Source organism: Nanorana parkeri, unplaced genomic scaffold (genome assembly GCF_000935625.1).
Source record: "Nanorana parkeri isolate BGI_ZX_2015 unplaced genomic scaffold, ASM93562v1 scaffold299, whole genome shotgun sequence".
NCBI classification, from domain to species: Eukaryota; Metazoa; Chordata; class Amphibia; order Anura; family Dicroglossidae; genus Nanorana; species Nanorana parkeri.
Genome location: NW_017306567.1, coordinates 485,861 through 511,955, shown reverse-complemented (window position 1 = coordinate 511,955; position 26,095 = coordinate 485,861). Strand labels below are relative to the sequence as shown.

Below are 26,095 nucleotides of genomic sequence, written 5' to 3'. Positions count from 1 at the left end.
TTCTTTTTATCTCTTTTTTTCTATGTATTTTTTCTCTCTCTCTCTCTCTCTCTCTCTCTCTCTCTCTCTCTCTCTCTCTCTATTTATTATCTATCTGTCTGTCTGTCTATATCTATTTACTTAGTATCTGTCTGTCTGTCTAGCTATCTAAGCTGTAACCATTGTGTTCTGAAACCAATGGGTTAACCTCTAAAACTCAGAATTTCTGAAACGATAAGGACAAATTACATTTTTGGAGGTAAAATTGAGTGTTTAATTTATCAGTCCCCCACACACAGGCTAAAAATTCACAGAAAAGGAAAACTGCAACAGATGCATCCCAAATAATAATTGGCACATATTTCCATAAGAGGTTTATTAATATTAGCGCTCATCCTGGGTCCAGATTGAGCTTGTTACAGAGGGCTGTGGTGTATTTACAGCTTCCTCTCTCATTTTCAGTCAGGACATAAAGAAAAAAGTTTATGAAAAACGAAATAAAGGACAGCTAATCATGCCGATCACATGCCTGAGAAGCCTGCCTCTGCCGCCCATCATTCAGAATCCCTTAAAAGACCTGGTGGGAGCCAACACCAAGTGTTTAAAGCAACAATGTTTCTATGATAAAACAACTCAAGCAGAAAGAACCTGTAAATAAGAGGATGGATACTTACTTTTTTAGTGGGCAGGGCATTACATCTTTGCTCTCTTAAGCTGCTATGAGCACAACTGTTATCTTACACCTATAGACGTGTCACATAGCATGTCACATGCCAGGCACTGTGATTCCACCACCAGCCACTTTGCCACCACTATTTCCTGATCAACGGGAGGAACCAGTGCATCAGGTGGTACCTTATCGGGCACAAGTCATGGATATGGTATTTGTAGCCCTTTAAGCGAGTTTTAAAATTTGACCTGCCACGAGGTAAGTATTCAAAATATTCTCGTATAAGTTCCTTTCCACCGCATATGTCTGTCCCAGTGGAGGATTCACTTTACGCAATTCTTATTGATGTGTTTTCAAAGATTCACCTCTTCCTCCCTTCTAACATAAGAAATACAGTTCTATACATACAGAAACTGTGTATTTTATCGATGCAACCACAGTGTGAGTCAACCTGCGTCAGTCATTGTATTAAAGAGGTGAAGCGCACTTACATTGTTCATGTACTCGCTCAGCAGGTCTTGAAGGGCTTGACGCACGGAGTTGCACTCGGCCACGATTCTCTCCCTCCTGTCGTCCCGTGTGCACGAGGAGTCTGCCATCAGAGCCGCCCCACTGATGATACTTTCCAGCCGCTCTTCCAGAGACGGGCGGAAACGGGCCTCACTGAAGGTCATTGGGTCCAGAATGATCTTGTTCTGTAGGGCCAAGAAAGCAGAACATAATTAAACTACATTGCAGCCATTTTCTGCCCATAACCACTCCAGCGATGACTGCATGGTATTTCTCAGGTGACAACATTGGAACATGCCTGCAGTTTTCAAGAACAAATGGCTCTGTAAATGTTTTTTTTTTTTTTTAAATACACCCCTGTGTTTTGGGGTTTTCTCAATAGGTTTCCCAAGACCTAGGATTTTCTATGACCTCTTGGCTTGATGTCTGATAGCTGCACACCTCAGAAGTCAAATAATGAGAAAGAACAGATGTAGTTCCCGCAGGGAATGAGGACATTGTATCCTTCATCACTTCCTACTAATGCTAAGGAAGTAATGCTGCCACTGTAACAGTGCGGACTTCATGTGCTCACCACCACTGCAGTGACGCACCCTATGCTCCTTAGCCCCATCCAGTGGCCATAATTGGTATTATATTATATTCAAGCAGAAAAAAATATACTAGGAACATTTATTGTTGCCTCTATTTGCAAAGAACAAATGTTCACAGAGATCCGCATGGCGAATGGCTCTACAATTTTTTTTTAAAAAGACCCCACAGGCAAGGCAATTCAAAGAATGTCCTGTCATTTCAGTTAATATCAAAGTGCTGTTTTAGTTTGCACTGAAAAAAGTAGGACAGGTTGCATTTTTACATGTGTTGCAACATCTCAAACTGCATCGCAGAACACTGTGGAGCCTAGAGTTGAATGTACTGTATTTGTTACATTTAAAAAAAGAAGACAGTAAACGGTGCAATGCATTTCAACAACACATCGCACCATCCCTACGCAACACACATCGGAAGGCGTGCATTATATAGAGAATAACATGTGTCCACTGGTGTAAATGGGCCTCAATTCCTTTTGTTTGCTTATTGCCAAGTTAGATTCATGGACTTCTATTCTTACTTCAACCACAAAGGTAACATTTCCATGTGATCATCACATTTTATATGCTATCATTTCATCATTATATCTCATACACAGTTCTACCCTCTGTGTAATAAAGCTGCACATCACTTGAAATAGAAGGGGTCAAAAATAGACCTTTGTAATAAACTAAATCTCCATTTATACAGTGTTATAGCAGTTCAGCCTTCCCTCTCAGAGATAGGTATGTGTCAAATATTAAGCTGTATTTCTTCCTTCCATAGCATGGCATGGTGTCATAATGACAGTTTTATGAGTACCTGTTGTCAGCACTGAAATTAGTTGTTAGGTTAGACAGCCTGTGGGCCCACACCGAGGGTGTGCTTCTGGTAAATGACATACTAGACTGAGCTGCCATCATAATTAAACAGTGGATATTTAGATGTTTATTGGTGGCTTCTGGTAAATGAGGGAGAACCTACTATACAAAGAACCTTCCTTGAATGATAAGACTGCACTACAACCATAATTATACAGTGGGCATTAGATGTTTATTGGTGGCTTCTGTTCAATGAGGGAGAACATACTATAGATGTTCATTTGTTGCTTCTGGTAAGTAAGGGGGAGCATACTGTGCAATGGGCCTTCCTTGAAAGATAAGACTGCACTGTAATCATGATTAAACAGTGGACATTTAGATGTTCATTGGTGGCTTCTGGTAAAAGGGAAAACATACTATACAAAAATACCTTCCTTGAAAGATAAGACTGTGCTGTAATCATAATTAAACAGTGGACATTTAAATGTTTATTGGTGGCTTGTGGCTTCTGGTAAATGAGGGAGAACATACTATACAAAGAATATTCCTTGAAAGATAAGACTGCACTGCAACCATAATTAAACAGTGGGCATTAGATGTTTATTGGTGGCTTGTGGCTTCTGGTTATTGAGGGAGAACACACAATAAATGTTTATTGGTTGCTTCTGGTAAGTGTGGGAGAGCATACTATACAAAGGACTCTCCTTGAAAGATAAGACTGCAATGTAATCATAATTAAACAGTGGAAATTTAGATGTTCAATGGTGGCTTCTGGTAAATGATGGAGAACATACCATACAGAGGACCTTTCTTGAGAGATAAGACTGCACTGCACTCATAATTCAACAGTGAATTACTGAACCGAAGGGATCCTAGGGCCGAAGCTAGCCGAAGGATCGGCCGAAACCTACGGCCAGATCCTTCGGCAGCTTTGTGAATAGACCCCTATATGTAAAATATGGAATAAAGTAAAACAAACCATAAAATTGTAATTGTAATTATACAGTGGGCATTTTAGATTTTTGTTGGTGGCTTCTGGAAAACAAGGAATAACATACTATACAAGGGACCTTCCCTGAGACATAAGACTGCACTGTAATTGAAAATAATATGGGTGTGTAAAAGGTGCTAGGTGTTCTTGCTTATGAAATCCCACATTTGGGAGTGGGATCCCACACTTGAGTGATTCTTTTTGAAGTATTAAACATTCTTGGTGAGGCTGCTCCAACACAAGAGGGAATATACTGTATATAAGGACATTCCTTGAGAGATAAAACTTCACTGTAATCATAACTGAACAGTGGACATTTAATGTAGAAGCTCGCTGATGGCTTCTGGTAAGTGAAGGAGAGGGTACTGCCATGGTCATTGGGACTAAAAATTAAGAGAAAACCCAAAATTCAGAGTTTGCACCAGAATAAGAGGTAAGGGGAGTTTGTGTTCTGGTGCCAATTGTCTAAGAGGGAGTTTCTGCAACTTTCAGAAGATTTACTCTCACTCTCTTCCACCTATGTCTACTAGAGAGGAAATGAAGGAAAATCACTCCAATCAGACACAGATGGTAGTAAAAAAAAAAAGGGCAACAATTTTCACCTGTAACCCTACCCTACACTATGAAAAATGGGGGCGGGGGTGGTGTTGGCTTTAAATATACTCTAAGGGGTCTATTTATAAATGATTTGACATGCATGAATCTCCAATGTGTTAACAACAGATATGTCCATGTACATGGTACATTAACATTGAAATATACTCTAATGGGTCTATTTTAAATGTTTTCACCCAAAATTCACACTTATTCAACAGATCTAATTAGACAAAATGTGTGAATCCGAGGTGAAGATTGCGAGAATCACCCTGAAAACATTCATAAAAATGTTCTGTCCCCTGACTCTCGTACGATTTTGATTTAACTCACAGTGATGTTCTGTATCACCTTTTTAAGTGATATTTCAGATGAATGTGGGCCAGGGTCTTTCTTCCATTCTGCCACACTGCACTAGGGGAATGAAATAGACTCGATTTGATAATTATCTGAGCTTTATACCCTCAGCTTGCTCTTCTAACATCTTAAAATAATCAGTTCAAAGCTTCATCTACCAATTACCAAAAATGAAAGCAAATTGCCAACGCATCAAAACTCTCTACAAATCCGTCTCATTTTTCCTGACTGAACGGGCAATATAAAATCGGCAGAAAAAGGCTTGTTTTATGTTTGGCAAGAAATCACTTAACAGATGGTTTGCAGAATGAGGTTCTCCAGTCTGAAAGAGAACAACAAGGTGACCCCAACGCCTGTTAACGTGTATCAATTACACTTTTAGTGACTTTTATGGCGCTTTTACGGTTCTCCTAACGTTGGAACAGCCTGTGTGCTGCCGCTGAAAACAGGATTTGACCTGCATGAATCTCCAATGTAGCAACAATTTATGTTTTCATGTACACGGTACATTAAAATTTTTTTGAATGCAAGAATTTTACGTATATGAAATAAAATACAACAAAGTGGATTAAAAAGTGAACCTGTCAGCCATTTAAAACAAAAAAAAAGTAAAAGTGCTACCAAGGTATTAATGAGATGCCTGCCCTTATCTTTGTTAACTGGAACTCCATGCTGTGTGCACCCTGTGACGGACTGAACCGTCACTGGGGCTGCTGGAGGAGCCTGAGGGCTAGCCTCCTTCCTACTGACTACGGACCTAGGGCTGCAGAGATTTATTACCCCGGAGAACTTTGTTTGCTGTGTGTGTTTTCCTGTTTAATATTTTATCTAGAGAGAGAGCTTTTCACTATTTGACATGATTTGAACCATCCGGACTTCCATCTTGTTTGGATACCATCTCTGCTAAACGTAATTTTGTGAAGGCAGCAGACTGTCTGGAGTGGCCATTGTTTAGGGTGATGTGATCAAGCTCTTATCTGATTAAGGACATTGATTTCAAAGAGGGTCTGTGTTTAAGGAATTCCAATGGCTGTCTAGGGGTGGGAATTGTTCCATGTAACACACTGAACTTTTATCTAATGAACACACTGAACTTTTATCTGATTCTGTCAGGTATAAACTTTGTGTGCTTTTTTCCATAAAACCAGTTCATGTTTCCACTCCAAAGTCAGTGCTGTTTGATTCTTGAGGTAAGTCCATGCTATATTCACTGGCTTCTGGTTCCAGCACCCAGGGAACAGCCTTAAGGCAGAGATATTCTGTCAGGGTATCAGGGAGTCCATCACACGCCACTCTTAAACTACTTTTACTTTCTTACTTATGGGGTGGCTTCCTTGACTTCAGGGCTAAGCCCAATCAACCCTTTATCCCCCTGTTCAATGAAAGAGCCCATACTGGTCACCAAAGCTCTCTTATTGGAAAGTGGGATGATAGGAGGTGAAACTCTACACATTATGGCTGGCTCCACCCTTATGGGTTAGCATTATGATGCTATTTTTGGGTGCATTTTCAATATGAATTGATGCGCATGGACAGTTCATGGAAATTACTTCTATGGGCCCCTTTAAATTCTGAACCTTTGTGATATTTTAAGAATATCAATTGACTTTCACTTACTTAATAAAGAGAGTCAATGTCAAATTTATATAGTTACATAGTAGGTAAGGTTGAATAAAGACTCAGGTCCATCAGGTTTCATCAGATTCAACATGGTTCAAGGTTCAAGTGTGTGTGTGCTGCTAGCAATTCCCATAACCCTGTATATTCCATAACCTGTATTTTCTTTAATGTATATGTATAATTTGTTAGTTTTGCTGAACATGGTCTAAAACCCTTCACTGTATTTATTAAGTAGGTGGACACCCTACAGAATAGACAGGTGTTTTTTTTTTAAGCATGTCTTTTTTATTGTATTTACAATGTATGTACATCAAGAGTGATTAAAGTAGTATAGGGGGATATAATCCCGTATTGATGGAAGTACATGTTAATCACACGGCCTGATACATAGAGTCAGATCATTCAAACATATATGAAGCAGCATAACAGATTTACATGACTGATCCGTGCCTATATCCATGGTGATAAGTGCACACATAAAATTAAGATCTTATTAACAGAACATATCAAAGAAAAACAAATCAACACTGTATGGAGTAGGAATAAGTATGTCCATTAAAATTCCTAGTACCATCAGTAGCAGATATGTCAACAATCGGAGTCTACCTTGTTATTGAGGGACAGGTCGAACGTCAAGGGGTGCCTTACAGGTATGCTAGGGAGACAGGCAGGTAGAAGAACATCATGGGAATATATTGCCATGAGGAAGGGGGACCATGTGGAAAAGATACAGGTTATGTGTTTCTCCTCTTTGTGGGTGTCAGCTTTGTCGAGAAGCATAAGCTTGTGGAGGGTGGTTCGCAAGTCTCCTGTCATAGGGGCTTTTGGAAGGAGCCAATTGGTGAGAATTATTTTTTTAGAAGCTAACATGTGTTCCCAGCACGAGATGTGAGGGGCTGTAGAGGTAGGTCCCTGGGGTGTATCGTGTAGCAAGCATAGCAGAGGGTGGGTGTCACGTGTTATGCCCGACAGGGAATTCATATATTGCACTACTTGGGACCATAATGTGTGTATCAGTGGGCATGACCAGATCAGATGCATAAAGTCGGGATGGTGGATGTTACATTTTGAGCAGTGTTGTATCCAGTCCGGCTCTGAGGAAGCCGGGGCAAAGTTAAAAGCATAATAAGCACTATGGAACAATTTAAATTGGGTCTATCTCCATGATTCACTAATAATGTGATTCCTGACATGTTGCCACCCCCTTTCTATGCTGTCAAAGGTGTCCTCCAGCGAGCTACCTATCAATTGGGCCCATAGGCGTACAGAGGAGGGGATGTAGTTGTCAGGTTGTTGGTGGATGTCACGAAGTGCTAGATATAAAGTAGATAGGTAGACAGGTGTTGTTCCACCTTTTGGTAATGTGTTGTAAAAGGGACAGATGCAATTGGTTTTGGCAGTGGTAAACCATGCATGAGTCAGGGACACCCATAATAGTCCAAGTAGTCTGCCCATCACATTTATTCAGCAAGGCAGTAAGCAAACACAGTTTTAATGCAGGAGGGCTTTGTACTGCAAATCCATAGCATACAAAAAACAAAATATCCATTTGTCCGAGCAATGGGTAAACCTATGGGTTCCCTAAAACAAACAGGCGGCATGTATACCTTTTTAGTGTTTTGTCAGTACTCAGCCTTTTCACCCAGCAGTAGATAGAGAAAGCCCTGAGCATCAGTCAGCTCACATACAAAAAGGCCTGTGGACCGCTCCATTATTCATCATTTTTAAAGATTATTTAATGACTGGCAGAGTGCCAATCGACTGGCGGAGGGCTACGGTAGTTCCAATATTCAAAAAAGGGTCCAGATGCCATCCGGGGAACTACAGACCGGTTAGTCTTACATCGGTAGTTTGTAAAGTGTTAGAAGGCATGATTAAGGACCACTTAGTAGAATTTGTTCGGGATAATGGCATAATAAATGACAACCAGCATGGATTTAGGAAAAAACTTTCCTGTCAGACTAACCTGATAACTTTTTACAAAGGGGTGAGTAGAGATCTGGACCGAGGGAGGCCAGTGGATGTGGTATGTTTGGACTTTGCTAAAGCATTTGACACGGTACCACATAAATGTAACTATACAAGCTGAGGTCTATGGGCATAGATGAAATAGTGTGTACATGAATAGAAAACTGGCTACAGGAACGTGTACAAAGAGTATCGATAAATGGCACCTTCTCAGATTAAGCTAGGGTCATGAGGGTCTTTATTCAACCTCAAATACTATGTAACTATGTAACTATATGTAACAGCTGAGACTAATAATATGGTCTGACTACCAAGTAAGATGTTGACCTTGGAGTGGAGGCTTAATCCCACCCAAAGCTCCACAAACCCTGCAGGCTCCAGAGCCCAGACCAGGAATTTTTAAGATTCTGAAAAGCCAAAAAGTTTGTTTTCTTCACATCAGTTGTAAACCTTGGAGCCCTTCACTGTGTATGTGAGAAACCCAGGTGACACATGCACACTGTATGCAATCCCGCCAGTATATAGTCTACAAGTCCATTTTGTTGCACACCAAACAATGGCAGAGAAGTCATCAAAGACATGAAGGGTTATAGATCAGAGGGAATCGGACAGAAACAGGCGGTAGCTAGAGAGACCTGTCACAGAAAAAGAACAGGATGAATAGGACATGAGAGAGTCTTTGGTGGCTTTGCGACCTCTTGTAAGATATTACTGAACCCGAGGCCCTTTGCATCACCCCCTATTTTCAGTATCCTGCAGAGTCTTGTGTCTCAGATTTCATATTAACACAGATAAATGGCAAAAATGATATGTTGTAGAGAAAACTCCTGTGCTGTCTCTGGGCTGTGGTCCAGCTACATCTGATCATTAAAGTCTAAGTTCACTCCCCACACCCTCCATTTTCCAACAGTGACATTCACTCTGCTTCTTCACTTTCCCAGTGATAATATATCATTATTTTCTCTTTTTCATTATTCATCACTTTGTTGTGTCCCTTTGTCATTCCTCTTTATACCTCATTATATTTTCCATGGGGACTACTAACCTGATTGTAACTACATAGCGCATCTCACAACAGTCTCAAAAGAGAAAAAGTGAGAGGACTATGCTATATGTAAAAAATAACTGTCTCTTTATTTCTTGTGTTGGTGACAGAGATTTACATGGTGTCACCAGGCCAGGAAGTGAGGGTAAATATCCTCAGCATGTGCACAGACAGTATTAAAGGAGAACTATGGGGTCAGTGTTTTTCCCCATAGTTCTCCTTAGAGTAATGGTAGGACACAAACTAGCGTCCTTCCGTTACCCTAAGCTCAGTATACCGCGAGCTACAGCTCCCGGTATACTGACACGCCCCAGCCGAAGCGGATCCCGACGTAGATGACGGGATCCGCCCAGCTGCGTGAGTGACAGCTGGCTCTGCCTATCTAGAGGCAGAGCCAGCTGTACCCGCCCCCTCCCCCGTCCGTTCTGCCAGTCAGCGCTGGCAGATCGGAGCAGGGAGAGGGGAATCCAGCCCTCCCCCTGGCACGGCAGAGAGCCGTGACAGGATCGAGAGGTGAGCGAACCTGGTATGTGTTTGCTCACCTCCCGATCTACTGAGCCGACCTGTGACAGTCTCATTGTCACAGGTCGGCTAGAACTATGAGGTGAGTGGAAATCACTCATCTCATAGTTCTCCTTTAACAAATATCAGAAAGTCTAACCCTTCACCAGCCTATCCAAAACTAGAAAAAACATTTTAGCTGGAGTTGAGTCCCACTATATCAATAGGGATGCACCTATACTGATACTAGTATTGGTGGTATCGATGGTGTACTTATACTCGTGAAAGTCCCCCGATACTAAGTGCCAATACAGTCACTTGAAATGTTTAAATCAATTCGGGTGCTTGAGGTCCTGCACTTCCTGGGGACCTCAGGCAGCCTGCTGGGAACCTTGCAGCTTTGACAGTGCTGGTCGGGCCACACAGCCTTGGCGTGATCCATACAGCTCTGGTGAAACTGCACACAGCCCTGGTGAGTCCATGTACATCCTCCTGAGACCCTGCACAGCCCTGGTGAGACCGCCCACAGTCCTGATGAGACCGCGCACAGTCCTGGTGAGACCGCGCACAGTCCTGGTGAGACCGCGCCCAGCCTGGTGGGACCGTGCGCACAGCCTTGGTGAGACCATACACAGTCCTGATCAGAACCCGCACAGCCTTCTGAGACCTAATAACAGCCATGGTTAGACCCCACACAGCCTCCTGAGTCACCACTCAGCCCTGGTGAGCAACACAGAGTATGTAGCTTCATATCATTCTGCATTGCTGTATAATGGATTGCTGGGATTTGTAGTCCTATATAGCTGATGGTATTCTGCATTGCTATACAGTATACAGCATTGCTGGGATTTGTAGTCCTCTATCCTGGGCGATATTCTGCATTGCTGTATAATGTATTGCTGGGATTTGTGGTCTTCTATAGCTGTTGGTATTCTGCATTTCTGTATAATGGATTGCTGGGATTTGTAGTCTCTCTACAGCTTGGAGTCAGTGGCAGAACTACCAGGGTCACAGTGGTTGCAGCTGTGACTGGGCCCCGGTGCTCTACCACTGTCCTAAAATTATTTGTCTGTATTGTTTTAGAAAAACAATCACATGACACTAAAAAAAGGTAAAAAGTAATTGGTATCGGCGAGTATTTGAGGTAAAGTATTGGCACTTGTACTCGGTCGGGAAAAAATGGTATCGGTGCATCCCTATTTGTTATATGATTTAATAAAAGGTGGCCGTGGCCGCTGAAATCCATGTTGTGTAGTCTGTGTGTTTTATTGGGAGCTCAAGGATGGGGGGCAGAATTGACAAATCCAACAGTCATGCAGTACGACGGCTTATCTGATTGATAAACTGAATGGTTCCTTAAGATGAGCCCTCACAGTACATTGGCTGTCAGAAAAAAAAGATGATTGTTGAGAGATCAGAATGTAAAGTTTGTGACCAGCTTTAGACAGACTGCATTTCCAACCACAAGGACACAGAGCTTTATTTCATTCATCCAAAAACAGGACAGCAAACAGTCTCATTGCATATTTATGATTTCATTTTCTCTTTTGCCCTCAATGCTTCTGTAATGTCATGTGAAGGTAGACAACCCCTTTAAGATATAAGAACATGATTAACAATGCCACCATTCCAGTTCATCCTTACTAATGATCTAGCCTTGCTTGGTGCACATAGCCCATATACATTAAATAATAAATCACCTTCAGAGAAGTAGATGAGGTCTGGAGAGGTTTTATCACACTGCTAAATAAACTCGGGCATATAAAAACCTGGCTCCATACAATGACACGGGGCTGAAGAAGATAAATCTCTAGAAGGTGCAAATTATTCTTTTACTACCCCCTCTGGAGATCTGCAGAACATTGCCCTGTGTATTGGAGAGACAATGTGGATATTGCTGAACACCACAATTAAAGGAAATCCATAGACTTTATAAAGTTTATATTAGACTTTACATGTGAATTTCAACTGCTACCATGAAAAATATTGTATTCTAGCAAGCAACAGTATCCTGTTAACACATGTAAAGTTGGTATTCAGTAAGTAAATGTTTTTTTTTATTTTAAACTTTATTTATACCTCACAAACTTGTGTGTCAACCTAGCCCCAAGGCATGCCCAGGGCATCATCGCTTACATCCACAAATGTCAGCACAGACAACTTGGAGGGGTCTATTTATATATACACTATATTGCCAAAAGTATTGGGACGCCGGCCTTTACACGCACAGGAACTTTAATGGCATCCCAGTCTTAGTCCGTAGGTTTCAATATTGAGTTGGCCCACCCTTTACCGCTATAACAGCTTCAACTCTTCTGGGAAGGCGTCCACAAGGTTTAGGAGTGTGTCTATGAGAATGTTGGACCATTCTTCCAGAAGCACATTTGTGAGGTCAGGTACTGATGTTGGACGAGAAGGTCGGGCTAGCAGTCTCCGCTCTAGTTCATCCCAAAGGTGTCGGGTTGAGGTCAGGACTCTGTGCAGGCCAGTCCATTTCCTCCACCCCAAACTCACTCATCCATGTCTTTGGGGACCTTGCTTTGTGCACAGTCAAGTTGGAACAGGAAGGGGCCATCCCTAAACTGTTCCCACAAAGTTGGGAGCATGAAATTGTCCAAAATGTCTTGGTATGCTGATGCCTTCAAGGAGAACTATGGGGTTAGGGCTTTTCCCCATAGTTCTCCTTAGGGTAACGGGAGGACACAAACTAGCGTCCTCCCGTCACCCTAAGCTCAGTACACCGCGAGCTACTGCTCGCGGTATACTGAGACGCCGCAGCTGAAGCGGATCCTGCCAATTATGTCTGGATCCGCCCAGCATGCGTGAGTGGCAGCAGGCTCTGCCTATCTAGAGGCAGAGCCAACTGTACCCGCCCCCTCCCTCGTCCGTTCCACCAGTCAGCGCTGTGGAATCCAGCCCCTCCCCTGTCATGGCAGAGAGCTGTGACAGGATCGAGAAGTGAGCGAACGCCGGTATGTGTTTGCTCACTTCCCGATCTACTCAGCCGACCTGTTACAGTCTCATTGTCACAGGTCGGCTAGAACTATGAGGTGAGTGAACAGCACTTTAGTTCTCCTTTAAGTGTTCCTTTCACTGGAACTAAGGGGTCAAGCCCAACCCCTGAAAAACAACCCCACACCATAATCCACCCTTCACCAAACCTTACACTTGGCACCATGCAGTCAGGCAAGTACTGTCCTCCTGGCAACCACAGAATTCAGACACGTCCATCAGAATGCCAGACAGAGAAGCGTGATTGGTCACTCTGGAGAACATGCCTCCACTTATCTATAGTCCAGTGGCGGCATGCTTTACACCACTGCATCCGACACTTTGCATTACACTTTGGTGATGTAAGGCTTGGGATCAGCTCCTCGGCCATGGCAACCCATTCCATCTAGCTCTCTACGTACTGTTGTTGTGCCAATCTGAAGGCCACACCAAGTTTGGAGGTCTGTAGCTATTGACTCTGCAGACAGTTGTCGACCTCTGTGCACTGTGCGCTTCAGCATGCGCTGACCCCGGTGTTCTCTAGAATTGTCTCTCTCCGGTGTTCTCTAGAATTGTTATATTGTATCTCTTGTTACTAAGATGATATGATACTCAGCTCCATCTGGTGGCCATAATACGCTATTTGAAGAACATTCAAGCATTCAATTTGCCCCATTCTCACAACAGTGTGTTATTTCACATAGAATGAATGTACATGCAGTAGCTTTGGATAAAGCGGATGGCGATGTCAATATCTGTAAAAATTAGTTCTGTGTACATATATATCCCAAAACGAACATTCTTTAGACTTCTCTATACAAGGGAATGTATTTTTGAATGTTTATTTAAAGAGGAAGTCCAGGTTTTTCAAAAGTCAACCCTTGCAGTGGGGCTACCCCTGCACTGCAAGGGTCAACTGCTCGTTTTGGTCTAGGATCACAAATAAAAAAAAAATATTCACCTGATCCTAGGTTCTGCCTGGTGCTAGACCGGTCCGCACAGACTTTTCTCCCCAGGGCTCCTGCAGTCTAAGGACCCATGATGTCAGCATGTCTAACAGACCTATTAACACCGATGGACATACCACAGCCTACCACAGGCCTGAGGCTCGGGTGAGTATATCTTCTTTATTCAAATCCGTAGACCAAAACAAGCAGTTAACCCTTGCAGTGCGGGGGTAACCCCAATGCAAAGGTTAACTTTTGAAAATCCTGGAGTTCTTGTTTAATGTAATATTGCATTATGGCCACTAGATGGTAGATTAGCATAGAAAATAACTACTTATTTCCTATTCTCCTTGAGGTCTCGTTCACACCTAGGCGTATTGCATATGTGCGTCTGTCGCGCGACGGGCGCGCGGTTTTTACCGCGATTCGGTAAAAAAGTCGCCCCTTTCCGAAGGCTACTTGGCTGTATCCCAATGGAAATGTGCAACAAAACAGCCCAAAGTGGTACCTGTACCTTTTCAGGCGTGGGCCGTTTTGTAGCGCGTTAGGGACGGGCGGAAATACGCCAAGGTGGGAACGAGACCATTGAATACAATGGGATTTATATTTTTGAGCGTTTTGTAGAGCGTTCGTCAAGCGTAGAACGCGCTACAAAACGTTCAGGTGTGAACGAGAGCTTAGCTCTGTCTACTGGCCATAATGCAATATTACATCAACACCGTTGAAAATTAATTTTACTTGTAAAGGAGTAACTAAAAAAAGTGAGTTTTGGCAAATATTCACACAGAGCAAACATTCACAGTCATTGGCAGGGGGCACAACCCTGAAAATTGTTTATAAATAGGCCAGGGTTATGATAACATAATGACTTCTGAATAATGTGATATCTCATTATCTAGATTTGAACACTGACTGTCCTAGCAAAGGGTTAAAGATCTAGAATAATTGAATGGTAATGAGGGGAATGCTCAGTCTTTCCCTGGTCTTTCCTTGGGGACAAACATAGTTTTCTGTCACTTGGATATTGGAAGAGAAGCTTGCAAAGGGAAAATCCAGGACAGCAAAGTATTAGAATGGCATTTAATAATGGTACTACAGTCAAAACATGCACGGAACATCAGTAAATAAGTGAAAACAGACAATGCCCCATGAGCCCCAAACCAGCTATTAATAGCCTATCCAACCATAATCACAAAACAACCTCATCTCCCAGTCCGGTCCCTAGCAACCTGGGATGCTCTGGCCAGAAAGGGGGCAGCAGGAACACTGCAAGCATTGTGCAACAGAGAGGCCTGCCACACCCCCATGTGACCCAAAGAGATGCCGCTGGAGGCAACATAATCATTATAGGGACGGCCCTCATTGTAACAGCAGCAAAGAAAAAGTACTGTGGTTCAGCAATGGTTAGACATTTTCACATTTTTTTGTATTGCTGTATGAGTCTTGCAGCAGCGCCCCTCCACTCCCCTTCCCTCCTGTATATATTTCCTGTATAGGCATCACAAGGCAAAATCTCCCAAATGGAAATAAATATATTTTCCGCCCATTCTATCCAAAACTTTAAAAAGTATGGCCCGGGTGAAATAATAATTTTGAGCTTTGATGGCATATTTAAGAGTTTCAGAAACTTTAGAAATCCCAGTTGTGACTGGTACTCTTTAACGCATTAATATACACAAGGGTTGAATTTAGAAACTCTCTGTTAAAAATGTCAGCAGCAAATGCAGAAAAAGTCAGCGCTCTCCATCCCGCGAGCCTACAGTGGCAATTAGCCAATATGTGCTTGTTTCAGAGAGTTTGCAAGATGGAAATGTCACTAATCTGATTACAAGACATCAGTTTCAATATAAGCCCGGCTTATTCCAAGACTTGAAAAAATGCCCACTCGTATTTCCCAAGCTTGGAGAGAGGGAATGTTCCTACGTTGTCATGCCGGTTTAATTTACAATTCATGATAATTCAAGCAAATATTGGAGTTCACAAATTAGAGGCGCTGTCAGCCTGTTTAAGGGATGATTTATGGGTTTTGGAAAGTTAAAACTGAATTAGATGGTCACGCTTCAACAATTCAGGAGGATTAGGTCACCTTTTTTTTTCCTCTTTAGATTCTTGGGGAGGCTCGCTCAATTATATGCTAATGGAAGCCTATTACAGACTTAATGTTACAATGTGGCTGGATTTCCACTTCAGGGATTTATCTTTATTTTAAAAAGGTGAATTGTATGCCCAGTCCCACTGCAGAATAAGAAGACAAAGCCTACTGAGATATGCTGATGTCTATTTATTACACTGCACTTGCGCAGTAAGGCGGCCGCCTGACTTGCCTTGCGGTAGCGCCGGGCCTGACTGGCCTGCACAGAGTCCTGACCTCAACCCGTTAGAACACCGTTGGGATGACTTAGAGCGGAGACTGCAAGCCCAGAATTCTCGTCCAACATCAGTACCTGACCTCACAAATGCGCTGTTGGGTGAGTGGTCAAACATTTCCATAGACACAGTCCTAAACCTTGTGGACGCCTTCCTAGATCAGTTGAAGCCCTACGGGCTAAGTCTGAGATGCCATTAAAGTTCATGTGCGTGTAAAGGCAGGTGTCCCAATACTTTGGGCAATATAGTGTGTGTGTGTGTGTGTGTGTGTGTGTGTGTGTGTGTGTGTGTTTATATATTGAGCTGTAACATGTATGAAATTACAAGCTGCTGCTACTGGCCATATGTCAGTTTTGTCGTCCTTAAGTTGGCTGTATGGAAGGATGGACCTACAATCTGCCTATTGGGGTGATATCCGCTGTGAGTATGTTTGTTCTTCAGCTGTTCTTCACTCTTTTAATAGTTTGTAATATGTGAACTCAGGACCCAGAAGCTGCTGTGTAGAGAATTATGTAATAATTAAAGTCCTTTCTCAACCTCACCAACTGTTTATATCACATTACATATTCCACCTCTCATCTCAAATATGCTTCTGTTTTCATCTCTTGGATCAGCTTGCTTTGATGTGGGGAAAAATGCAAATGTAACTTTTCTTCTGCCTTTCTTCTGCCAACTTTCTGCCTCAACAAATATCTCAAAGAACATTAAAGTTGGCCATACACAAGTTGAATGTTGGCTATTTTCTACTGAACTGACCAGAATTCCATCCATCGGTGGGGGTTCTGGTTGTCACAATACAATAGCAGGCAGTGAAAATTCCTCTATTCGTGCCCTTTAGTGTGGAGGAGAGAATCAATACTATCATTCTTACAGTGTATGGTCAGCTTAAGGACCAATGAACACTATATTGTTTGTTTTTCTTTTTTTTTAGAAACTATGCATTTTGTAGCTAAAGAAGTCCCCTGCTGTCCTCCAACCAAGCTTGAGAAAGTGGTAAAGCCCCAGTAGGCATTACTTAATAACTTTGCCAGAAGCAATTCCTCTCCCAAGGGCAATTCAGGCAACGGTAGATGCTGACTGCTGCCATCTCTGAGCCAGCCCCATCCTGTACATGCAGTCTGCCGGCTGACCTTCATCTTACCAGCTATGACTGTTGGACCCTCTGCTTCTGCTTCATCCCAGATTGCCTTTCAATAATCACTCCTCTGTTTACCTCACTTCAAATGTTTTTATGCTATTCTGTATTCAGTATTTCAGCAACAGGCAGTAGTACTTTAGTAGGGGGACATCCCTTTTATGGGGAGGGATCTCCTCTCAAAACACCACCCATTGCTGAAGAGCATGTGGGTGGTATCAACATAGCAAGGGGGTGGGCATGCTTTCCACTCCCTTGATATGGGGATACCAGCCTGTGTGCCATGCTAGTTAGGTGTGGGTGGGAAGATGAAGGGGGGACACAAAATATATTAAAGTATAAAATATAACTATTCAATAGCTCAAACCAGGCGAGTTTAGTAAACAATAGGTTAAGGGAACACATTACAATTCTTAAATGTTTAAACTATTTCTGACCTATACTCTTAGTTCACCCTCAGCTTATATACCACTGCTTATACATTAAATAACGGAATGAAGCTTGATCAAGCAATGAATAAATGAGCAATCCATATGTAGCACTCCTCACACAAATCGCACATACATAAATAGACTCCTAATATAAGTCCTCCCACATGTGAAGTGATATCATCTCTCTTATATAAACAGTATTTTTACGAATGTGGTTGAATATTCTAGTAAATACCTTTTCCTGTTAAATAACAGATGTTGCTGAATGTCAGGGAATTATATTGATACTGAATGAATCTTGACCAAATCTTGGACTTATTTTCTTTAATTTGGCTTGATACATAGGCTGAATGTTTACTATTCATCCTATGTAATTTTGGTAGATAGGTTCACTAGTAACTCAAATAGCATTGTGTGTATAGCGCTCCCTTGACTTCAGAGGGTAGGCGGGAGTCCTTAGCTGGTATGTTGGATGTAAAAGTAAAATTGGGTGCCAATCACTTTATGGATTGTATAATGCTTTATTCCATGTATGACAAAAACAGGGAGAGAGGGTTAGGGCTGCAGATATCTCGGACAACACAAAACTCCCAGGCTACTTTACAGCTTCATAGTATAGAGTGCCTTTAAACTGAAAATGTGGTGACCATATCTGGTCAGCAGACATGTCTGAGAGCTCCGCTGGGTGGGACCCCAGACTTTTCTCTGAGGTCCATGCCCATTCTGGCCTCTCCAGAACCTCTGTCAAATAAAATGCCTTCCTGGTTCTCTAGCCCAGAAATAATTTCAGAAAAGCCCCCGAATGGGTGCAGACCTGACCACCTGCAGGTTGCAGGCACCCTCCCCAAGGCAGAAGGCCCAGAGGAGATAAACAGTCTCAAATGGTCAGACTGGCATATTTACGCCCTTCCCTAGCATGCACCACTGGCCATGAACCTCCTAGTGATTCGCTGGAGTCACACAGACATCCATAACATTTCACTATTGGTCGTTCTCCTCTGTGGCAAGGCCACACCCAGCAGCAGGCAGATTCACTCAATAACAGAACTCTAAAGGTGACCATACACTTTACAACCATCTCAAGACCTTAGTCTTGTGATGGTTGTAAAGTAATTTAAAAAACGTACGATCTGCCCATCTTGGACAGGCAGATCGTACTTGCGATCATCGCAAGCCCGGCCCCCTAAGGGGCGGGCTTCCGATGACTGAAATGCTGAACGGGCAGTGTGCCCGTGCGCACACCGGCCCGTTCGACATTTGTCTCCCGAGCATCATTCAAACCAGCCGAAAATCGTAAGATTTTCAGCTGGTTTTCTAGCATGCTCCTTAGACAAAAGACGTGCGACCGTACAGTAGAAACGGTCGCACGCCTTGATTCACACTGCACGATTCTTGTACAATCGCGGGATTTCCCGCGATTCTCGTACGAGAATCGTGCAGTGTATGGGCACCTTTAGGGAAAGCCAAATGAGTACAGGCTATGTAATCAGCTAGACTGGATACAGTCCTAGCACAGTTAAATTTAAATAGTCACTCTGCTTAGGGCAAGGTGGCTGCATGTGTAATAGCACATTGGTATAAGAACCACAAGGGAACAGCACTGTGTCATAGACAAGTATGTTTCTCCTGTTGGTTCCCCCATCTAGACAGATGGATCTCCATGAGTGAGATGCACAATTTTTTAACAATATGGCTGATCATTTTTGCAAATACCCACTTTCATCCATAGTCCCCTGAAAAAGTGAACATTGTTCACAAAATGCACCAAGAGCTTGTTATCGCCTTACCAGTTGCGTTATACAATGACTGTGTGTTATATGTTTTATTTATTTATATTTTTTTGTCACATACATATGATTTAGCTATTTATCAATGGTATGGCCATTTCTATAAACGTATAATATCTCCATGTGTCAGTGCAGGAGCTTGCTTATTGACTCACTATTAATGCCAGGATAAACTTATTTAGCCCCCAATGCAGTACAGAGTGCACACCAACCAATGGGCTGTGAACTACTTTAGCAGCATATGTGTTATGTCCTGTTCTATTTGCGCCCACCCTCCTGCTAAACTGCCTAAAGACAGATTGGATATGGACATCTCTGTGCATGGACATTTGCCCATCAATTGATTGGTGTCATAGGGCTCCATAGGAGGTGTCTGAAAAGAGAACTATGGCTGACTGCATGTTTGGCAATTTTAGAACCCTCCTATTAACATTTATTAAAAAGTAAGTGATTTCCAAAAAAATTAACCCTCTGTCATCCACTTTTTTGTTTCTAATAATTTCTTGGATTTGTAATAACAAGTCTGAGATGGAAATTAATGAAAAGTGGCCTTTGATTGGCATTGCTATGGTTTTGATTCATTTCTATTGCAAATCTGGGAAAGGATTGAAAACAGAGAGTGGCAGCTTGCTGTGGACCATTTAGATTCTTGAAGTGTCTCAAATTAAACAAGACTGAATCAGAAAGATGGAGACTTCCCTTGCTGCAACAACATAAATAAAGCTGGCTATAAACTGCTCAAATTTTAGTTACTTCCTGCTGAATTTTATGTAATTTGTAGAGTGTATGGCCAGCTTGAGGCTCTATGGTCAGTGGGGTTTTCGCACTACTCAATTTCTATGGAGAACAATAGTTTCTTTCAATCCCCCATACAATAACACTCAAATCCCCAATTGACAGTTCTGTCATCAGACACTTGGGCAGAGGGAGACTAGCCTCTGTTGGCTGACAGCCAAGGGCCTGTAATCCAGTTTGCAAGTTAACAGGTTCCTTTGGTCTGATAGAATGGTGCCCCAGGTCATGTTATGGAGACAGGAACATGAAACACTGAGATTAGCGACACTCTCCCTTCTGACCTAATGCAAACACTGTGAGCGCTTCATACTGACTTACATGTTGTAAAGGTCATATTCCATTTATTGAAAGGTTCCATTAGAAAGCAGGTAACCTTTCCAAAGCTAATATTATCTTACACAGAGGTTAGATGAAGTTTATCCCATCTTGTATCTTATAAACATACGGTTTGGCAGCACACAATAAGAGCCTTGCCACTGCAGTCAGTCTTTATTTGCCGTCTCTTCTTATGATACCATAGCAAGTAGCAAGCCCTGTTTAAGGTTAAGAGAGAACCAGCCACCCAGTAGTATTTGTAATATTCTGAATCTCCACTCTTCAATTGTCATAACAGTACTTGTATTCTTTCCAATATTGGGCTGGGTATCAGGCTGTAAGCTCTCCATAGTGACTGCCCTATCTCCTGCCTGAGGTCAGTGGTGATAACATACACTTGATGAACTGAATGGTTCACTATAGTCTTGTTCATAGTTAAGAGTATCATTGTATCTCTGCAGATCTCTGCTTCATCAGCTACTTTGGGGGTCCCCAGGGGACATCAGGGGTCTTAAAGACCCCTGATGTCTCCATTAAGAGGGCCTGTCACATCCTCTTTGCTATCACATAGGGAGATGCTTAGCCCCTTACGTGATAACAATAAAGTTGAGTGAAAAAGTGGAAAAAAAAATAAAGTTCCCAAATTTTTTTGTCACACATAAAAAAGAATTAAAAAACACAATATTTTTAAAGTTCCCAGCCCCACATACACAAGCGCAAACATGCAAAGGGTGCGCATGCATGCGAAAACAACGAGTGTGCCCATTACACCGCATATGTTGTATATCATTGCGAATGTCAAAGTGAGGGAAATAATTTTAGGGGCAATATTTGCTGATTACACTAAACTGATGAGCAGTAAAAGCTTTTAAAGCGTCGTCTATGGCCAATTTTGGGTATGGTATTTTTTTGCGATTATGCAAGTGCGCGCGATTTTAAAGCTTGACATGTTTGGTCACTATTTACCCGATGTGACCCCGTCTTTTATATTTTAATAAATTATGTCATAATAAATGTTTCATAATTTAATATAGGGGAAACTGTTTTTTTTTCAAAATTTTCAATAATTTTTCCTTAATATAGCAAAAAATAAAAACCCTGTAGTGGTGATTAAATACCAGAAACCAGAAGAAAGCTCTATCTGTCCCCCAAAGAATGGTATAAAATTAATTTCAGTACAGCGTTGCATGATGGAATAAATGTCAGTCAGCGCTGAATACTGAAAAATGGCCTGGATGGGAAGGGGGTTTAAACACCTGGGAGTTTATTCACAAAGCTGCCGAAGGTAGCCGAGTGAATAACAGAGCCGTAATGAAGTGATTCTACTATGGCTCAGTACGGCTGACTTCAGCCGTACATCGGCTGAAATCAGCAGTACATCAGCTGCCTGAGGCTGCACTTCGGTCAGCCGAACATGCAGAAGGACTTCGACTCAGCCGATCCAACATCTGGATCAGCTGAGCAAAGCTCCGACAGCTCATTTGCTGCCGTCCGCCCCTTTTCTCATAGGTGCCAAATGGCAGTAAGTGAATAACTGAATGCCGCCGAGCGGCATTCCGCTGAGATATTCTGCTCGGTACCTCCAAGATACCGAGCAGAATAGAAAATAAGTGAAATTAATTTTAAAGAAAAAGAAAAGTTGGAAAATTATTTTAAAATGTAAATAAATTGAAAACTTAAAAAATAAATAAAGATTAAAAAAAAAGAAATAATAATCTTTTTTTTTAAATGGGGTGGAGCTAGCAGTGACAGCTAGCTCCGCCCAACTGTTTCCTATTGGCCAGCAAATGCTAGAGTCTTCTAGCAGGTCCCGGCCAATAAATAACAACTGGACGGAGGCGGCCGTGACTTCACGGTCGGCTCCGCCCAGTTGTTATTGTTTAATGACAGTTCAGCGTTCCCAAGTTATTTGGCTGGCTCTGCCCAGCTGTCATTTGAGGGACAAAAGACCGCCTTTGGCAAAACATTTACCACCACTTCAGCTGACACTTCGTTCAGTCGAGCTGAATTAAATGTCTTCGGCTCGGTATAATTTATTAATTCTAACAGGTCCCGGCCAATAGGAAACAGTTGGGCGGAGTCAGCTGTCACTGCTAGCTCTGCTCAATTGTTTTTTGTATCTGTATTTATTTTTTTAAATGTAATATTTATTTACATTTAAAAAATATATTTTTTTTTTTTTAAACTCTTTTCATTGAGTTTCTATTCTGCTCGGTACAACGGAGGTATTTAGCAGAATAGCCAAGCCGAATGCTGCTCGGCGGCATTCGGCTGTTCACTCACTGCCGTTCGTCCCCTATGATAGTAGGGGCGAACGGCAGCTAGTGAACTGCCGGAGCTTAGTCTCAGCCGATAGAGATGTTGGATGGGCTGAGTCAAAGTTCTTCTGACCGAAGAGCTGACCGAAGAGCAGCCGATGTACGGTTGGTTTCAGCTGATGTACGACTGAAATCAGCAACACTGAGCCGGGGGGAATAGCCGAACTTAGTTCGGCTCACTTCACTTCAGCTTGGTTATTCACTTGGCTGCCTTTGGAAACTTTGCAAATAACCTAATCTTCCACAAAAGAGAAAACTGTCTGCAAAGTTGTTTGTTTTGTGATTCTCTGCTTAGTAAATTTATTTCCATCACCTGCCTTCTTCGTCAACCGGTTGCATCCTAAACAACACAAAACAGACGTCTCATCAAATCTAGAAGAGTGGTGATAAAAATCGCTACTCCGAACCAAGTCGACATCCTGCTGCTTATATATCTCCGTGACGTCCAATAAACCCCACACATAAAAAAACCGCAACCGTACTTTTAATTTTTACGGGGCGACATAACCACCAAGATGTTTGCTCGCTAAACAAAACGCAAAGCTAAGTAGAGCTGTCTCCACCTACCATGATACAATTCAGGCAATTAGTGAAAAAAACAATTAGGGCACAGCTAGATGAGAGTGTACCAATTATTTTTTAATCAAGGAGATGAGAGAAAGTTTCATAAAAGATTGGGAAAATAATGTCCCATAGTTTTATCACGCCATCATTAATGATCTTACAAACTGTGGCGCCTTATGCAAATTATGCATGAAAAGAGCTCTCACTTAGCCAACCTGCAGAGGGTACCCGCTGTATTTTATGGGTCTTCCATTTACATTTTACATTAAACACATCCATAATATTGTTGCAATAAATTTTGGAATTCAGCAAAATTGACAACATAGACGTATTACAGGGAATATTTTATCTTAATTGTATACACATGTAAATACCTCCATAAAAAATGTAATTTTTTTTTCTCCACTAAAGGCAGTTTAATGTACTGTTATGGTCAAGCTGTAGTCCTCTTCAGTCCATATGTACTCCACTATCAACGGCAGTGACTGAAAACAGGTATTACAATCCTATTGACAGCCTTGGTGTAATACTAAACTCCAACCCCCATCCACCCCATCTCCAGCCAAAACCTTTTTTTAGCTTTGGTTAGGTTGGAATTAAGGTACAACTTATGTTAAAGTTTAATTTTCATTAGGGTGAGATCTCATTCCTTTATGTCCCTGTGACACCTGGGCACAAAGAGGAACGTCAGACACCAGAACAGGACGTCACATGCAACAATAAAAGTCTGAGAGAGGCTTTAATCCTTCCCAACTCCTTTTTTTTGTCAGGAAGTGGCAAAGGCACCCCAAAAAACTTGACAGAGGTTCTAAGCCTTCCTTAATTGGTCCACACGTTTCCATTTCATTGTGCTTTAAAGCCTATGTAACCATCATTTTTTTGTGTTGATAAGGTTAGGAAAAGTTAACAAGAAACTTTACCTTTATCTTAAAAATGACAACAAAGGCACATTTAGAAATGTATAGAGATGAAAATCTACAAACACATACTTCTAGATAGCTGCAGGCTTTTTATTCTTTGCATACCTAATTTTTCTTTTACTCCCCAGTCTTCTGACAGTGGTCATATTTACTAAGGGCAGATTGCTATATCTCTCTTTACTTCCTGGTACTTTGGCACATGTAACTAGGACATGTGATAATGTACATCATCTCTGGGGAGGCAAATGCCTTCCCCTGACATCACATGAGATTTTGCCGTTTGCAGATGAGATTTCCCAGCAATGCTCAGTGACTGCATCTCTTAGGCATGGGCTACATCAGTAATGCCTAAGATGACCAGGAAGTGGAAAAACAATAGCTGTAAGTAAAAGAAAAATATATTTATTTAGCTAATGAATGTAAAATGATTTCATATCAGTATGCAGAGCTGTATGCTGATGTGAATTTTAGTGAAAGGGGGTAAAGGTCCACTTTACAATTTCTGTCCGGTTGTCATACTTTTTTTCTGTAACCCCAATGGGGAGTTTTACTTTCCACTCATTCCACAGGGGGAGCAAGGGTCCCACTCTGCAAACACTGTGCATGCCTTTTGTTTTGATATTTAGCGAGTGGGGCAAGAAGAACAGCAGTCAGTCATCTCACCCACCAAGGCAAGCTGTCCCCTGATTTACACTTACCCAGTTCTGGCATGGCAGAGTGATCATGCATTTAGGAGGATACATGAAGATGTTGTTTTTGTCATTCTCGCTTTACTGAAAATGTTTCTTAAAGGATGCATTCAGCAAGGCTAACTGTGGCATGACACGCACACATGTCAAAGCAATCCACATTACTGTCCCCTGTGCATGGGGGAGCTCCAATCAGGTCCATTGGCCCTCCAGAAACTATCTGAGCTGGGTGGGCTGCTTGCAATGCAATTGCTTTATATTCTGATGTTATAAGCAGCTTTCATAGAATTAGATTTAAGGAGTCTGTATGTCTCTCAGCTCACCTCACAGCTCCAGCTACAAACCTGGAATTGACAGATGGGTCACCCGCAACTGGCTGCCCTCTATCCACAGGTACCCATCTCAGGACACAGGGGTCAGAATATTTCCAGAATCACTGGCCTGGTCGATTCTCAAAGCTGAACTAAATTACTGTAATTTAAGACACATTTACTGCAGGTGTATCTTTTTAGTGCAACTGTTTTAACCGCTTGAAGACCAGGTGTTTAGATCCCCTACCTGGCCAGGTGCCAGAAGTTTCAATGTAGGAAGTGTATGTAAAGGCAAAACAGAAAATAGAAGCATGCCCCCAGTACACTGGCTCACTCAAACACTGTGACTGCACAGTGCGCTCTCTCTTCCTCTGTAGCAGCTGAGCTCAGCATTGTGCCACAGAGGGTAAGAAAACACACTTTGCATGTGCAGTGTCTAAATGAGCCACATGGCTCGCTCTGATTGTGTTGGAGGTGCATTTCTAACCTCCAACGTGTGGGGGAATACCTACCAAGAAGTTTTTGTATATAGGCCACACATGGCCTACAGATATGGAATAGAAAGGGATCACCCTTTTAAAAAGCCAAACAAAAAAAAACTGATCAGTGCTTAGTAAGGTAATGGGGATGACGGAGTGCATGGGGGAGCTGCCTGCCCCAGCATTAGCACTGCAGGTCTCATGCACTTCAGCGTTGCAGTCACATTTCCGTCCCCCTCGTTTAGCCATTCACAAAATGCTCCCTGGGGACATCTGCTTTGTGGCCAGGACAAGCAAGGGATGGAGATGCGACCTCAGCACTGAGGTCTATAAGACCTGCAGTCAGGGCCGGATTTACTCCCCCTGCCGCCCCAAGGCCAGGTTCCACAATACCCCCCCCCCGCGCCGCCAACCGCCCCT

The 26,095-nt window shown here is 42.3% G+C and overlaps 1 protein-coding gene across 1 annotated transcript in view; it reads right to left on the bottom strand.

Moving 5' to 3' along the window:
* Window positions 1–26,095, bottom strand: part of LOC108788010 (catenin alpha-2-like) — a gene marked incomplete at its 3' end in the record, with an annotated part of 1,352,655 nt that overhangs the window by 967,309 nt on the left and 359,251 nt on the right. Inside the window, exon 7 of the mRNA XM_018557721.1 lies at window positions 1,141–1,344. Within this exon, the coding sequence (XP_018413223.1) occupies window positions 1,141–1,344 (204 nt within the window). The remainder of the gene's footprint in view (window positions 1–1,140; window positions 1,345–26,095) is intronic.